The sequence below is a fragment of the Narcine bancroftii genome, chromosome 3, assembly GCF_036971445.1.
Source record: "Narcine bancroftii isolate sNarBan1 chromosome 3, sNarBan1.hap1, whole genome shotgun sequence".
Classification (NCBI taxonomy): domain Eukaryota; kingdom Metazoa; phylum Chordata; class Chondrichthyes; order Torpediniformes; family Narcinidae; genus Narcine; species Narcine bancroftii.
This window is the reverse complement of record NC_091471.1, coordinates 230,982,480-231,000,609: the sequence shown is the minus strand read 5'-3', so window position 1 is coordinate 231,000,609 and position 18,130 is coordinate 230,982,480. Positions and strand designations below refer to the sequence as shown.

General features: G+C 41.2%; 2 protein-coding genes across 6 annotated transcripts in view; one reads left to right on the top strand and one right to left on the bottom strand.

Moving 5' to 3' along the window:
* The window catches only part of LOC138758226 (septin-5-like), a 28,827-nt gene extending 12,840 nt beyond the window's left edge, over positions 1-15,987 (bottom strand). Inside the window, exons 1-4 of one of the 5 annotated variants that reach the window (XM_069926857.1) lie at positions 15,888-15,987; positions 14,797-14,893; positions 12,769-12,855; positions 12,275-12,398 (exon numbers count right to left, since the gene is read on the bottom strand). In XM_069926857.1, coding sequence (XP_069782958.1) covers positions 12,275-12,398; positions 12,769-12,855; positions 14,797-14,893; positions 15,888-15,911 — 332 coding nt within the window. In that variant the 5' untranslated portion in view covers positions 15,912-15,987. The other 4 variants (XM_069926860.1, XM_069926856.1, XM_069926859.1 and 1 more) reach the window with 4 other exon arrangements.
* The window catches only part of LOC138756767 (glycine-rich extracellular protein 1-like), a 97,838-nt gene continuing 94,416 nt past the window's right edge, over positions 14,709-18,130 (top strand). Inside the window, exons 1-3 of the mRNA XM_069923152.1 lie at positions 14,709-14,920; positions 15,018-15,158; positions 15,767-15,991. Coding sequence (XP_069779253.1) covers positions 14,709-14,920; positions 15,018-15,158; positions 15,767-15,991 — 578 coding nt within the window. The remainder of the gene's footprint in view (positions 14,921-15,017; positions 15,159-15,766; positions 15,992-18,130) is intronic.

Here is an 18,130-nt window from a genome sequence, read left to right as displayed (position 1 = left end):
GCTGCTGGCAAGCCTTCTCAGTGATTACATTAACATGGAGGTTCCGGGAGTCACGTGATGGAGTAGTGGCCGGTAGGGGAACTCCAGCCCCCTCCAGAAAAGTAAAAAAAATGTAGAGAAAAAACAAAGGCACAAACATAAAAACCATAACAAAGTGAAAGTAAAAGTGTGGAGAAAATGGCAGCAAAGAAAGAAAAATCAAAAACAACGGGAAGAAAAGAAAGACGGACGTCGGAGGAGGAAGGTGAAGGCCTTACCGGTACGAGGAGGCCCGCCATGGAGAGAGAAGCGCGCTCCCTCAGGTCAGTGGAAACCCTGAACTCAGGACTACAAAAATGGCTCACGGAACCAAACAAAAGTGCGCAAGTGCGCATGCGTGAATCATCACGCACATGCGATGCACAAGACAAAAACAACGCCGACGGGAGGGGGGACCAGCTGAGGAGTAAATCTCCACAGCCAAAACAGACAAGTATAACACAACAGCAAGACTCTCAACAGGAAAACATAGAAAATAATGGGAACAAGAAGGAAGAGAATAAAAATAGGAAATCAAAGAAACAACAAATGACCAACCCAGAGGAAGAAGACCAACACCAAGACACTTTTAATAATAATAAGAAGACCAAAAATACCCAACAAAATAAAACAAACAATCCAACAAGAAAACCAGAAGAGACAGAGGTAAAGGACACAGATCCTGGAGTGGACTCAGAAGAGGAGGGAGAACACAGAGAAATGGAAGATGAAGGGAAGGGCAAGTACATGGACATTTTTTTTTAAAGAATATATGGAAACAGTAATAGAATGGCAGTCACAAGAATTCAGTGAAATAAAAAGAAGAATAAAAAGTACAGAAGAAAAAGTGAATAGATTAGAGATGATCATGACAGATATAGGAAAAAGAGTAGACAAGGTGGAAGAACGAGAAACAGCCATAGAAATGGAAGTAAATGACTTAAAAATGAAATTAGAAGAATCTGAAAAAAAAGTTAAAGAAATACAGGAGCTGTTAGCTCAGTAGATAGATATAATGGAAAATTATAATAGAAGGAACAATATAAAGATAGTGGGCCTTAAGGAAGATGAAGAAGGCAAGAATATGAGAGAATTTATAAAAGAATGGATCCCCAAGGTCCTAGGAAGACCAGAATTACAGGAAGAAATGGAAATAGAAAGGGCACACAGAACATTAGCCCCTCAACCACAACAAAAACCAAGATCCATTCTAGTAAAATTCGTAAGATATACAACAAGAGAAAATATATTGGAGAAGGCAATGGAAAAAATAAGAGAAGACAAAAAACCACTGGAATACAAGGGTCAAAAAATTTTTTTCTATCCAGATATAAGTTTTGAACTCCTGAAGAAGAGGAAGGAGTTCAATGCAGCAAAAATGACCCTATGGAAAAAAGGTTATAAATTTATGTTAAAATACCCAGCGGTACTTAAAATAGTTATCCCGGGGCAGCAAAGCAAACTATTCTCGGATCCGGAAGAAGCACGAAAATTTGCAGAACAACTACAAAACAGACAGAGAGATGAAGAGATGTAACAAGAACAAAAATGACAACAAACTATATATATATAAATAGAGTATAAGTAAGAACTCAGAAGGGAAAGAAAGGGAAGAAAGGAAGTAAGGAGGGAATTAAGAGAGTGACCTTTGTTATATATGAAGATTAAAATCTTTTCTGGGGGGCTGGGTGGGGAAGAATAACAGTCACTGCGAAATCAGTTGACGCTTGCGAGCGGATTCGCAAATCCAAATGGAGAGGGGAGATGTGGTTGCCCGACAAGGGACAAAGGGCAACTCAGAAAGGGGAGGGACTATTGGGGTTAAAGGAATTTTAGATATGAGAGTAGTGGAAATATTTTATGTTTTAGAAATGTTGTCTGGGGGGGGGGGGCATAGCAAGATGGCGTAAGGAACAGACGTGCCTTCCAGTCCTCTCCTGACTCTTTGTTATTGTTTTGTCTACAAGTGCCTGTTGAAACTTTTAAAAAAGTTTATGTAGTTAGAGGTGTTAAACTAGCTTCTAATGGTACAATTGCTGAAAAAAAGTAAAAGAAAACGGAAACAGATCGTTAAGAAATTACATTTCCCGAAGTTATCTGAGCCTACCTGTTTACAAGAAGCCAGGACTCAGCGTGAAATGGATCCAAGAGGAGAAGTGCAGGATTCGGCAAAGGAGCTCCGCACTGTATCGGTAGGGCTCTTTAAAGATGGTGCCCAGCAGCCTTTGGAACAAAGGGCTAGCCAGGCGCGTGTATTTCAATCAACGCCCGCTATGAGCGCTGTCACTGAACTTTTGACAGCTGAAACAGCTGGGATGCCGCCAGCTGAAGACCCGACTTTAAAGAGACGTTCACTGATTGATGTAGTGGTGGCGCTGCGAAATGCACCACCAGTTATGAAGACTTTTACTGATCCCAATGTAATGAAGGCTCTTGATGTAATATGGGTAACCCTGAATACCAGTCTTCTGATATTGCTGAGGAGGTTGTGGCAGGGGTTTCTACACAGAGTCATACTGCAAGAAAAGCAGTTAAACTAAGGGAAGGATTAGAAGACCCTCTGGTTATTCAGAAGCAGCAGGATCCTATTGTACCTGAATCTATTCCAGTTGATATGCTTATTAAGAATTTAAGTTATCTTCTTCAATCAAAGAGCTAGGTAAATCTTTGGTTCTAGTCAATATCAAGCTTAATACCTTGGTGGATATTAATACTCAACAGATGGTTGATTATGGAGCTTTTAAGCTTGAAACAAATGAAAGACTTGATGTTTGTGACCAAGGTATAGTTGAGGTACAAGACCAAATACAAGATGTAAATAAAACAATTGAAACTTTACAAATTCAGAATAAAAATTTTGCGAAAAAGGTTGATTATTTGGAGAATCCGTCTAGACGAAACAACATAAAAATTATTGGTTTGCCAGAAGATATAGAAGGACCAGATCCAAGAAAATTCTTTACTGATTGGATCCCTCAAGTTTTAGGACAAGATAAGTTCCCGGATGGTTTAATACTGGAACGTGCTCATCGAGCTTTGAGAAGAAAACCTTTTTCAGGACAGAACCCAAGACCTGTTCTGGTCCGTTGTCTAAACTATTATGATAGAGAGACAATTTTGCGTGTGGCTATTAGAAATGCTCAACAAAGCAGATCTCCTTTGATGGTCCAGAACAATTGTGTTTTTTTTATCCAGATTTGAGTCAGGAAATTATGTCTCAACAACATGAATTTAATCCTGTGAAAGAAGTGTTATGGAAAAAAGGATATAAAGCAACATTTAGATACCCTGCAGTATTGAAGATTTTTCAGGATGGATATCAACCAAAATTTTTTGACAATCCTAAAGAAGCTATGGACTTTGCTCAATCGTTACCAATTACACAATTCCAGGAACGACGTAGTCCTCCACGGTCTCCGAAGAGAGTGGAGACGCAAGATGGGAATCGAATTTCAAGAAGAAATGGAAGCAATGGTGGTCGAAGTGACAAAGTTGATTAAATTAAAAAAAATTTTTTTTTCTTTCTCGAGAAGATTTAGATAATGATGATAGTTTTATGTGAGAGGGGAGTTAGGAGAGGGAACTGGGTGGGCATCATTTTCCAGAAGTCGTCAGCTACGTGTGAGTTATCTCACACCCAATATCTTGTGGGAGTTACCGCATTGTGCGGTTTAGACAGGAGGAGGTAGTCATAACCTCTTACCTGTTTTTTAAATTAATTTTTGGATTAAGGAGTGAAGTTTCTTTTTATTATTAAAAAAAAAATTCTTTTTTTAAATTTTTTTTGTTGTAGTTTTAAGAGGGGATAAGGGGAGGGGTTTTTTTCTTTTCTCTTTTTTTTCTTGTTCTGTTGTTGTAAGAAATGTCTAAATTAAAGTTTGCTTCTCTTAATGTTCAAGGTTTAAATAATCCTATTAAGCGTAAGAAAGTACTTGCATACTTAAAAAAACTAAAAGTTGATGTGGCCTTTTTGCAGGAAACTCATTTAACGGATAAGGAACATTTGAAACTTAAACGTGAATGGGTTGGACAAGTTTTTTATTCTTCATTTAATTCAAAGGCAAAAAGGAGTGGCAATTTTGGTGCACAAGAATCTACCATTTCAGTTACAGAATGAAGAGAAAAATGGTGGAAGATTATTAAAATTGAATTGTACAATCTTTAACGAGGTTTGGACTTTGCTTGATGTTTATGCTCCAAATGTTGAGGATACAGCTTTTGTTGTGGATATGTCTTTATTACTTGGACAAGCAAACTCTAATGTGATGTTTGGGGGAGATTTAAATGTGGTATTGGAGCCTTTATTGGACAAGTATCCAAGAGCAATTAAGAAATCTAAAATGGCAGTACAAGTGACTAATATGATGACAGATTTGAATTTAGTTGATATTTGGCAAAGATTTAATCCTACAGAGAAAGATTTTTCTTTTTATTCTTCACGCCATAATTCTTTTTCAAGAATTGATTATTTTTTAATTTCAACGCATTTGCAAGATAGAGTTATATCTGTGGATTATAAGGCAAGGTTGGTTTCAGATCATTCATTACTATTATTAGAATATCAGAGTTCACAAGATGTTCAGAGAACCCCAAGATGGAGATTTAATACTATGCTATTACAAAAACCATAATTTATTAGTTATTTAAAAAAACAAATTGAGGTTTTTATTAGTAATAATATTAATTCTGTTTCTAGTCATTTTGTTTTATGGAATGCAATGAAAGCTTTTTTATGAGGTCAAATTATTAGCTATGCTTCTAAAGTAAAGAAAGAGAGAATTAGAGAGATTGAAGATTTAGAGAAAAAGATAGCTGTTACTGAAAAATAATTTCAAAAAAATCCTACTGAAATGCAAAAGAATCAGTTAACTAATTTAAAATTTAAATATAATGAATTAAAAACATATCGGTTTGAATGTTTAATGAATCGAACTAAACATAAGTTTTATGAATGGGGTGAGAAAGCTCATAAAGTTCTTTCATGGCAGTTGAAAAAAGAACAATTATCTCGGATTATACCAGCAATTAGAAAGAAATCGGGTATTACTTTTAGACAAAAAGAAATTAATGAGGAATTTTGTAATTTTTATAAAAAACTATATACTTCAGAATGTAAAGATGTAGCTGAAGATTCTTTTTTGAAAAATATTAAATTGCCACAATTGAATCAAGAAGATAGACAAGAGTTGGATAAATCTTTTACAGAAAATGAAATTGAAATGGCAATAAGAGATATGCCAAATGGAAAGGCACCTGGTGAAGATGGGTTTTCTATAGAGTTTTATAAAACTTTTTATGTTGATATATCTTCTATTTATAAGGATGTAATACAGCAAATTTATAAAACTTTTCAATTACCTGAATCTAATGCTATAATTACAATTAACCCAAAAAAAGATAAAGATCTTTTATAGGTTTCTTCTTATCGACCAATATCATTGTTAAATGTGGATTATAAAATTGTAGCTAAAGTTATGGCTAATAGATTAGCTCAATATTTACCTAAAATAATACATAAAGACCAAACAGGATTTATAAAAAAATAGATATGTGTCTGATAATATTTTGCATTTAATAACTTTGATAAACAAATCTAAATCTCAAATGAATTATCCAATAGTGGTTTCGTTGGATGCAGAAAAGGCTTTTGATAGAGTGGAATGGAAGTTTTTATTTAAAGTACTTGAAAAATTTTGTTTTGGTTCCTCGTTTATTGGATTGATAAAGGCTTTATATAATAGTCCAAAGGCTAGAGTTGCTACCAATGGACAGATTTCAGAATCCTTTGATTTAACAAGGTCTACTAGGCAAGGATGTCCATTATCACCTGCTTTATTCGCTATAGTTATTGAACCTTTGGCACAATTAATACGTCAAAATGAAAATGTTAAGGGTACAAGAGTTTTGAATGAGGAATATAAGATTAATTTATTTGCTGATGATGTTTTATTATATTTGGTGGATCCTGATATTTCTTTACCAGCAATTCAAGAATCTTTAGAAAATTATGGTCAATTATCTGGTTATGAGGTAAACTGGGCTAAAAGTTAAATTTTGTCAATTTGTAAAGATGATTATTCAATATATAAAAATATTATAAATTTGAAATGGACTAAACAAATTAAATATTTAGGAATTAATGTTAATACAGAATATCAAGATCTATATTCAATTAATTATCTTCCTTTAATAAAAAAGATCAAGTTAGATTTGATTAGATTGAAGGATTTACCTTTAGGTTTATTGGGGAGGATTAACACTATAAAAATGAATATTTTTCCTCGGATACAGTATTTGTTTCAATCAATTCCTTATTTAAAAAAAAAGTTTTTTTAAGGATTTGTATAAAGCAGTTAGAGATTTTTTATGGAAGGGAAAATTTCCGAGGGTAGCAATGAGAAAGTTGATGTGGGATTTTCAATTTGGATGTTTGAGATTACCGAATTTTCAATATTATTATGAGGCAGCTCAATTTAAATTTCTTAGTGCATTAATGAATACAGAGGACCCACCTAGTTGGGCAAAGATAGAAATGGCAGTTATTTCAGAAAAATTTCCACATGAGTTTTTGTTTCGATGGAATAAAAATTTATTATGAACTTATGATGTACCAATATTGAAACATTTATTGAATTTATAGACAAGTAAACTTAATAAATTGGGGCTTAAAAATAAATGGTCTGGGCGGTTGCCATTATACAATAATCAACTTGTTCCTTTTACAGTCTTCAATATTACTTTGAAACAATGGGAAAGGAAAGGAATAAAAAATTTATCAGATTGATTTTTGAAGGATGTCTTTGTTCTTTTGAGGAATTACAAAGGAAATTTGGTATTAGTGAAAATTCTGTATTTGTATATTATCAGTTAAGATCATTTGTAAAACAGGTATGTGGCCAACATATGATTTTATTGCCTGAAACTAGTTTTGAGAAATATGTACTTTCTATACCAAAAAAGGGGTATATATCTGATTTGTATTGTATTTTACAAGAAAATGAAAATAAGACAGATTGGGATAAAGATAAGTTGAAATGGGAAAAAGATTTAGGTTCTATAATAGCTGAAGAAGCTTGGATGGAAATTTGTCAGAATAGTATTCGGCAATTGATTAATGCTAGATTAGCGATGATTAATTATAATTTTATACATCAATTATATTTAACACCAGAGAAATTAAAAAAGTTTGGTCTTAGTAAGGTAGATTGTTGTTTTCGTTGAGATCAGGCGGCTAATACTTTTTTACATACAGTTTGGTTTTGTGATCGATTGCAACAGTTTTGGAAAGGTATTCAATCTATATTTAATAGTTTATATAATATCTATATTGTATTAGATCCTGATATATTTTTATTAGGGAATATGCAATCATTAATCGATTTAAGCTTAAATGATTATCAGATTTCTTTTATCTATTTAGCCTTAGCAGTGGCTAAGAAATGTATAGCGCTTACTTGGAAAGATAGAAATATACTAACCTTAGATAGATGGTATTTAGAGATGAAGTCTTGTTTAATTATGGAAAAGATATCTTTTTCAATTCAAGATAAGATGTCTTTTTATAAGTTGAAGTGGACTCCATTTATTAAGTACTTGCCATTAAGTCTGATTTAAATATGTTTTATGTGTGACATTTTAGATTTGATAACTTTTTTCAATTAATATTTTTACTTGTTATTTTCTTTTGTTTGTGAGTGTTTTTTTATATATAATATTACTAACTTTATTAATTCTTCACTCTTTATTTTGGGGGGAAGGGTCGGGTTTTATATATATAGTTTTTTTTAGTGGTCGTATAAATGGTGGGGGTTAGATTGATTTAAGTTAGGTAATTAATGTTGTGTTGCAATAATTACTTCATTTTTATTTTTTCTTTAAATGTAATTTCTTTGTTTTATTCATGTAATAAAATCTTTAAATAAAGTTTCAAAAAAAAAGAAATGTTGTCTTATAATGTGTTCAAAAAAAGAAAGCAGAAATGGATAAGAAGGGAAGGTGGTGATGAGGAAACGGAAAGGAAAGATAAACAAAGTATGAAATGACTATGTTGAACTATATGACTGTAAATATTAATGGAATACATAACCAAATCAAAATGAAGAAGCTGCTAAATTTACTGACAAAAGAAAAAATTGATATAGCATTCGTACAAGAAACACATCTAACTGAAGTGGAACACAAGAAATTAAAGAGAGATTGGATAGGACATGTAACAGCAGCATCATATAATTCAAAAGCCAGAGGAGTAGCTATATTAATCAATAAAAATGTACCAATCAAAATAGAAGAGGAAATAATAGATCCAGCAGGGAGATATATAATGATAAAATGTCAGATATATTCAGAATTTTGGAATTTACTCAATGTATACTCAACTAATGAAGAAGATCAAAAATTTATGCAAGATATCTTTTTGAAGATAGCAGATACGCAAGGGAACATACTAATAGGAGGGGATTTTAACCTTAATTTGGACTCAAACATGGATAAAACTGGAAAAAAAGCTAACAGAAAGAAGAAAGTAACCAAATTTATAATTAAATCGATGCAAGAAATGCAACTTTTGGATATATGGAGGAAACAACACCCAAAGGAAAAGGAATATTCATATTATTCGGGTAGACACAAAACATACTCAAGGATAGACCTATTCCTGTTATCAGCTCGCATGCAAGACAGAGTTAGAAAAACGGAATATAAAGCTAGACTATTATCGGACCACTCACCCCTGTTATTGGCAATAGAGCTAGAGGACATCCCACCAAGAATGTATAGATGGAGATTAAACTCCATGCTACTTAAAAGACAGGATTTTAGAGAATTAATTGAACGACAACTTAAAATGTACTTTGAAATAAATACAGAATCAGTGAAAGATAAGTTTATACTATGGGATGCTATGAAAGCGTTCATCAGAGGGCAAATAATAAGTTATGAAACTAAGATGAAGAAGGACTACAGTTGGGAAACAGACAGTTGAAAAGGGAAATAACAAATATAGAAAAAGAATTAGCAATAAAGGAAGATACAACTAAAAGAAGAGAATTGGCAGACAAATAAATAAAATATGAAACACTACAAACATATAAGGTGGAGAAGAACATAATGAAGACAAAACAAATATTATGAGCTAGGAGAAAAATTGCACAAAATTCTAGCGTGGCAGCTTAAGACAGAACAAACTAAAAGAATGGTATTGGCATTAAGGAAAAAGGACAAACAAATTACATATAATCCAACGGAGATCAATGAAAATTTCAGGGAATTCTAGAAGCAACTATATCAAACTGAAAACGAAGGGAAAGAAGACAAAATAGATGAATTTCTAACTAAAATTGAACTACCAAAATTACAAAGAGAGGAGCAAAAGAAATTAATAAAACCATTTGAAATAGACGAATTACAGGAGATATTAAAAAAAACTACTGAACAATAAAACACCAGGAGAGGATGGATTCCCAATAGAATTCTATAAAACATTTAAAGATTTATTAATTCCTCCCCTCCTGGAAGTAATCAACCAGATTGATAAAACGCAAAACATACCAGATTCATGCAAAACATCAATAATTACAGTAATACCAAAGACAGGGAAAGATCCACTTGCACCAGCGTCATATAGACCAATATCTTTACTTAACACAGATTATAAGATAATAGCTAAACTATTAGCAAACAGATTAGCCGACTATGTACCAAAAATAGTAAATAGAGACCAAACTGGATTTATTAAAAAAAGACGAACAACAGACAATATTTGTAAATTTATTAACTTAATTCATGCAGTAGAAGGAAATAAAGCTCCAACAGTAGCGGTTGCTTTAGACGCAGAGAAGGCCTTTGACAGAGTAGAATGGAATTATTTATTCAAAGCACTACAAAAATTCAGCCTACCAGAGAAATATATTAATTGGATTAAATTGGATAAGGGGCCATTGGCAAAAGTGACAGTAAATGGATATATATCAAAACAATTTAACTTAAGCAGATCAACAAGGCAGGGATGTCCACTATCCCCCTCACTGTTCGCGTTAGCTATAGATCCACTAGCAGAACTGATAAGAACAGAAAATAAAATAAGAGGGATAAAAATAAAAGACAAGGAATATAAAATCAGTCTATTTGCAGATGACGTTATAATATACTTAACAGAACCATAAATATCAATAAAAGAATTACATAGGAAATTGAAGGAATATGGAGAAGTATCGGGGTACAAGATCAATGCAAATAAAAGTGAAGCAATGCCAATGAATAATGCAGATTTCACAAAGTTCAAGAAAGAATCGCCATTTAGATGGCAAACACAAGCAATGCGATACCTAGGTATACAACTAAATAAAAATCTCAGCCATCTATATAAACGTAATTTTTTTCATTAATGAATGATAATTTAAAGACGAGTTAGAGCATTGGAAAGACTTACCACTAACACTGATAGGAAGGATAAACTGTATTAAAATGAACATTTTCCCAAGGATACAATACCTATTTCAGTCATTACCAATTCACCTAACAGAGAAATTCTTCAAGGAGTTAAAGAAAATAATAAGGAAATTCTTATGGAAAGGGGGGAAACCGAGGATAGCACTAGATAAATTAACAGAATAGTACAAACAAGGAGGCTTACAACTACTAAACTTTAAGAATTATTATAGAGCCGCACAATTAAGATACCTATCAGATTTTTATCAAACAAGGGAAAAACCAGATTGGACCAGATTAGAACTAGATAAAATAGAGGAGAAGAGACCTGAACATATACTATATAAATGGGATGAAAAATTGGTGCAACGTAGGAATTCACCGGTATTGCATCATCTGCTCAATATTTGGAAGAAGATTCATCTAGAAAGGAATAAGACAAATTACCAACTACCAAATCTAATATTGACGCAAAATCAGCTAATCCCTTTCAAAATAGATAACCTTTCCTTCAGAGAATGGGAGAGAAAAGGGATCAAAAGAATAGAAAATTATTTTTCGGGAAATAAATTATTATCCTTTGAACAAATGAAGGATAAATATAATATAACTCACGATACAATGTTTGCATACTACCAACTGAAAACCTACTTGAAGGACAAATTGGGAAACAGTCTGAGGTTACCAGGAGGAAGCAATTTTGAATATGTGATTACAGACACAATGATAATTTAAAAGTTTGTAACAAACATGTACATCAAACTGCAAGAAAAGGAGAATGAGGAAACAAACGGTAAACCTAAACCAAAATGGGAACAAGATCTAAACATAAAGATAAAGAATGAAACATGGGAGAAGTTATGCTCCGGAACTATGAGAAATACAATAAACACGAGGTTACGCATGATACAATATAACTGGATACACAGGCTATACATCACACCTCAAAAGTTAAATAAATGGGACCCAACAGTATCAGACAGATGTTTTCGCTGTATAAAGGAAACGGGAACAACAATTCATGCAATTTGGACATGTGAGAAAGTGGAAAAATTTTGGGAAGATCTAAACCAGATATTAAATAAAGTCACAAAAAGCAATGTATCAAAAAACAAAGAGATCTTCCTCCTAAGTAATATAAGAAATAAAGAATTTGGACTTGATTTGGATGGAGCACAAAAAAGATTTGTTATGATAGCCCTAACAAATGTATTATGTCAACCTGGAAATTAGAAGATAACTCGAGAATACAACAGTGGTACATAGAAATGAATAAATGTATTCCATTAGAAAAAATAACATATAATTTAAGAAATATCATCACAATATTCGAACAAATATGGGAGCCATACATGAAACACAATAGAGAAATCCTACCATGGACTTCCACCACCTAAAATGACAGAAGGAGAAGATAACGAAAAGAACTGACTCAGTAAAATTTCTTGTTTATTTTTATTAAGTGACAACATTGTTTAATGGGTTTAATGTATCTTATAGATTGAACTTCAAATAAATGGGGAAGCGGGTGAGGGAGGGAGGGGAGGGAGGGGGAAAAAGGGGGAGAAAATGACACTGTATATATTCAAGGAAAAAAAATGTCTGTATGTATCTTGGTCAATATGGTTTATCGTGTGAAAAATAATTTTTTTTTTAAAAAAACATGGAGGTTCCAGGACAGATCCTCGGAGATGTTGACCCCCCCAGGAATTTGACATTCTTGACCCTCTCCACTACTGATCCGAGTGGTTACCCCAGGGGTGATGGGGGAAGGGGAGTGGGGGTGGGGGTGGGTAGTATGGACCCAGGGGTTGGATACCACTTTCCTCACCAGTCAGAATTGTCGATGGCGTCGCCGAACCCAGGTGTGTCGACCACGGTGAGTTTCACCCTGACCCCGCGCTCCTCGATCTCCACCCCATGTCGTGTGATCTTCAACGTCTTGGTGACTCGTTCTGTCAGATGGGGCACAGGGTGAGTTCACATTCTCTCTCACACACACTCATGCTCACACACACTCATGCTCACACTCCCCACACAAAGCCCCTCACACACACACACACACACACACACAAGCACGAACATGTGCACTAACATTGACACACATAGACACACTCGTGTGCACACATACACACGCTTACACACCCATACACGCACACAATCACACAAAAACACACACTCTATCAAACATACACATGTGCGCACACACATGCTCTCAAATTGACACACACAGAAACGCTCACACATTCACATTCTAACACACACACTCCATCCACTTACATCCATACACGCGCACACACACGCACACTCGCACGCCGCCCTTACCCTGGGCATCAGGAAGAGTCCGCTCCTTGTACAGATCTGTCAGGAAGAGGCTGTCAATGAGTGTGGACTTTCCCAGCCCCGACTCTCCTGCAGGACAGTGCATTGGTGTTGGTGAAACTGCCCCAACCTGGGCCGATCCCCTTTCCCAGGCAGACTCCTGACCGTGTCTCCCTGCTCCCAGGGAAGTTGGGTAGAGGGGTGAGGTCGATGTGAAATAGTAGAGATGCTGCGGAAGGTGATCCCGTCTCTGGTTCAGACGGGTGGGGAGGTGGGGCGCGGAGAGGGTGAGTTATTTCCTGGGGTTCCTGTACCTCACTGATCCTCTCCCAGGAGCAGCGCAGAAGGCCTGTCATAGAAGCTCATAGCTTCATCCATCAATCTGTCCAAATATCCCACCCACACTGGTCCAACCAGCCCCTCTCCCTCTAAACCCCTCCGATCCATGGTTCTGTCCCACCCACACTGGTCCCACCTGCCCCATCCCCTCTAAACCCCTCCGATCCATGGATCTGTCCCACCCACATTAGTCTCACCTGCCCCATCCCCTCTAAACCCGTTCCATCCATGGATCTGTCCCACCCACATTGGTCCCACCTGCCCCTACCCCTCTAAACCCATCCCATCCACGGATATGTCCCACCCACACTGATCCCACTTGCCCCTCTCCCTCTAAACCCATCCCATCCACACTGGTTCCACCCACACTAGTCCCACCTCCCCCTCTCTTTCTAAACCTATGCCATCCACAGATCTGTCCCACCCACACTGATTCCACCTGCCCCTACCCCTTTAAACCCCTCCCATCCATGGATCTGTCTCACCCACACTGGTCCCACCTGCCCCTACCCCTCTAAACCCGTTCCATCCATGGATCTGTCCCACCCACACTGGTCCCACCTGCCCCTACCCCTCCAAACCCGTTCCATCCATGGATCTGTCCCACCCACACTGGTCCCACCTGCCCCTACCCCTCCAAACCCATCTCATCCACAGATCTGTCCCACCCACACTGGTCCCACTTTCCCCTCTCCCTCTAAACCCATCCCATCCACACTGTTTCCACCCACACTGGTCCCACCTGCCCCTCTCTTTCTAAACCTATCCCATCCACAGATCTGTCTCACCCACACTGGTTCAACCTGCCCCTACCCCTCTAAACCCATCCCATCCATGGATCTGTCCCATCCACACTGGTCCCACCCTCACTGGTCCCATCTCCCCTTTCTTTCTAAACCCATCCCATCCATGGATCTGTCCCATCCACACTGGTACCAGCCACACTGGTATCACCTCCCCATCTCTTTCTAAACCCATCTCATCCATGGATCTGTCCCATCCACACTGGTCCCACCCTCACTGGTTCCACCTGCCCCTACCCCTCTAAACCCCTCCCAACCATGGATCTGTCCCACCCACACTGGTCCTACCTGCCCCTCTCCCTCTAAACATCCCATCCACTGATCTGTCCCACCCACACTGGTCCCACCTGCCCCTCTCCCTCTAAACCCATCCCATCCACACTAGTCCCACCTTCCCCTCTCTTTCTAAACCTATCCCATCCACAGATCTGTCCCACCCACACTGGTCCCACCTGCTCCTACCCCTCTAAACACATTCCATCCATGGATCTGTCCTACCCACACTGGTCCCACTTGCCCCTCTCCCTCTAAACCCATCCCATCCACACTAGTCCCACCTTCCCCTCTCTTTCTAAACCTATCCCATCCACAGATCTGTCCCACCCACACTGGTTCAACCGGCCCCTACCCCTCTAAACCCGTCCCATCCACGGGATCTGTCTAAATCCTCGTGAAACATTGCTTTAATACCTTCCTCAACCCCCCTTCTCATATAAATTGTTACCCTTCACAATCCAATATTGCTGAGCGGTTGGCGAGAAGGGGTTAGAGGTTTGGGGAAAAGGGTGAGAGGTCACGGTGATGGGTAAGAAGACAGGGGCAAGGAGTGACAGGTCAGGTAGAGGGGTGAGAGGTCAGGATGAGGGTCTGGGAAGGGGTGAGAGGTCACCTGCCACCATGAGAGTGAAATCAAATCCCTTCTTCACCGATTTCCGATGGAGTTGGTTTGGGAGTGTTGCAAATCCCACGTATTCCTGGCCCCGGTCCTGGGATGGAGAAGGGAGAGAGCAGAGGTCAGGGTCGAGTGTGAGAGAGCACAGTCAGAGAGGATAGGGCACACAGCGAGAGAGAATCTCCCTCCCCCTGTCCCGTCACACACTCCCGGGGTAGGACACAGAGTGAAGCTCCCTCTCCCCCTTGTCCCGTCACATATGCCTGGGTTGGGGCACAGAGTGAAGCTCCCTCTCCCCCTTGTCCTGTCACATATGCCTGGGTTGGGGTACAGAGTGAAGCTCCCTCTCCCTCCGTCCTGTCACACACTCCCGGGGTGGGATCCAGAGTGAAGCTCTCTCTCCCCCTTGTCCCATCACACATTCCCAGGTGGGGTGGAGTGAAGCTCCCTCTTTCCCCCCCACCCCCAGCCCGTCACACACTCCTGGGTTTGGACACAGAGTGATTCCCACTCCCCCTGTCCCGTCACACACTTCCGTGTTGGGGCACAGTCTGTCTCCCTGTCACTGCCCCGCAGGAGTTTCAGGCAGGATGTGGGTTTCCTGTTGTCAAACCTGTATACTCTGCCTCAGATGAGCCAGTTTCAACCCTTCCCCCTCACCCTGTCTCCCCCTCCAACATCTCCCCCTCCAACATCTCCCCCCCCACTTTCGCTCCCCCTCACTCCCCCTTCCCTCTCTCACCCTCTCTCTTTCCCATCTCATCCCCTTCCCTGTCTCCGTCTCTCTCCACCCCTCTTCTCTCTCCCCCTCCCTCTACTTGCATCTCTCCACCCCTCCTCTCTCCCCCCTCTACTTGCCTCTCTCCACCCCTCTCTCCCTCCTCTCTCTCTATCCACCCTTTCTGACTCCCTTCTCTATCTCCACCCTCCCTTCCCTCCCCACCCCCCCCCCACCACATCTCCCTAGGGTCTCACCATGTCTCTGTGCCTACGTCTCTCTCTCTCTCTCTCTCTGTCCTAGTCGAATCTCTACATGTCACTGGCCACAGCAGGAAGTCAGTTCCCTGAGCGCAGGTCGAGGTTCGTACCTGGGCTTGCGTGCATGCCAGCATGCGAGATTGCAAGCATATCAGCCTGTTGCAGAGAGCATGAGAGGCCGGATGTGTCTGAGGCAGTGCACTGTCTGTAGCAGGTGTGTGCGCTGTTCCACCATGTTGTAAACATGGTCTCTCTCTCTCTCTCTCACACACACACACACACACACACACACACACACACACACACACACACACACACACACACACATTCTATGATCTAACAGAAGTCTATGAACTCCTATATTTTCTATTTTTCAACCTGTGTCTGGTTCAACCTGACCCTCTCCTCCTCCCTTGTCCCACCCTCCCCATCACCCCTCCATTCACCCCCACCTCCCAATGCCTCCCATCCTCCTTCATCTTCTGTCTCTCCTTCCCATTCTCTCTCCCCTCCCCTTTTTCCCCTCTCTCTTTCCCCTCTCCTTCCCCTTTCTCTCTCTCCCATCATATCCATCTCTCCCTCCCTCTATACCTTTACCTCTTCCTGTCTCTCCCCATCTCTCCACTCTACAATCTCTACCTCACCATCTCCCTACCTCCCTCCCTCCCTCCCCCCATACTCCGCCCCTCTCCCATCCCTCCCTTTCCGGCCCTCTCCCTTTCTAACTCTCCCCTTTTGATTTGCTCTCCCCATCAACCCCCTCATCTATCTCTCCATCTATTCTATCTATTTCTCCTGCCCTGTCCCTCCCGACCCATCTCCTTTGCCATCCCTCTCTGTTGTCTTCCTTCATCCCTCTCACCCCTCTTTATCTCCTCATCTCTCTATCTGTTCTATCTTCCTCTGTGACTCTCCCACCCCACTCCTTTCCCTCCCACCATCTCCTCTTCCCAACTCTCCCTCCATCCTGCCATTCCTCTCTCTCCCCTCTCCATCTCCCCATCTCCCTTCACTCTCTCTTCCCTATTTCTTTCTCCTCCTCTCTCTACATCCCTTCTCTCCCCTCTTTCTCCCTCAGCTTTCTCCTCTCTCTCCCAAACCCCTCACCACCTTTCTCTCCCCATCCCCTCTCTCTCACTACTGCCCCCTCTCCATCTCCATTCCCCCCTTTCCTTCCACTGACTCTCCCCCACCTTCCCTCTCTTTACCCATCCCTTCACTCCCCCTTTCTCCCCATCCCCTTTTTCCGGTATCACCTCTCCTTCCCATCTCACTCCCCCTTCTCTTCTTCTCCCTCCCCCTCTCTCCCCATCCCATCTCCATCCCCCCCTCTCATTCCTCTCTCCCCACCCTCTCTCCCCTTCTGTCCTTCCTCTCTCTCTCTCCCACATCCTCTCCCCTCCTCCCACTTTCCCCATCCCCTCTCTCTCCTCATCTTTCTCCTCTCTCACCCACTCCCCCTCCTCACCTATCCCCCTCCCTCTCTCCCCTCCCTCTCTCCCCTCCTCCCCTGCTCTCCCTCCATTCAATCTCCCACTTCTTCTCTCCTTCTCTCCCTATCTTTGTCTCCCCATCCCCTCTCTTCTGCTCCCCCTCCCCATCCCCTTTCTCCCCCTCACCTTCCCCATCCCCTTCTCTTCCCCATCCCCTTCTCTTCCCCATCCCCTTCTCTTCCCCATCCCCTTCTCTTCCCCTCCCCCCTCTTCCCCTCCCCCCTCTCCCCCTCCTCCCCCCCTCCCCTCCCGCCCCTCCCCTCCCTCCCCTCCCGCCCCTCCCCTCCCGCTCCTCCCCTCCCTCCTCCCTCCCCCCTCCCCTCCTCCCCCTCCTCCCCTCCCCCTCTCTTCCCCCTCCCCTCCCCCCCCTCCCTTCTCCTCCCCTGCCCTCTCCCCTTCTGCCCCCTCCCCTTCTGCCCCCTCCCCTTCTGCCCCTCCCCTTCTGCCCCCTCCCCTTCTGCCCCCTCCCCTTCTGCCCCCTCCCCTTCTGCCCCCTCCCCTTCTGCCCCCTCCCCTTCTGCCCCCTCCCCTTCTGCCCCCTCCCCTTCTGCCCCCTCCCCTTCTGCCCCCTCCCCTTCTGCCCCCTCCCCTTCTGCCCCCTCCCCTTCTGCCCCCTCCCCTTCTGCCCCCTCCCCTTCTGCCCCCTCCCCTTCTGCCCCCTCCCCTTCTGCCCCTCCCCTTCTGCCCCCTCCCCTTCTGCCCCCTCCCCTTCTGCCCCCTCCCCTTCTGCCCCCTCCCCTTCTGCCCCCTCCCCTTCTGCCCCCTCCCCTTCTGCCCCCTCCCCTTCTGCCCCCTCCCCTTCTGCCCCCTCCCCTTCTGCCCCCTCCCCTTCTGCCCCCCTCCCCCTTCTGCCCCCTCCA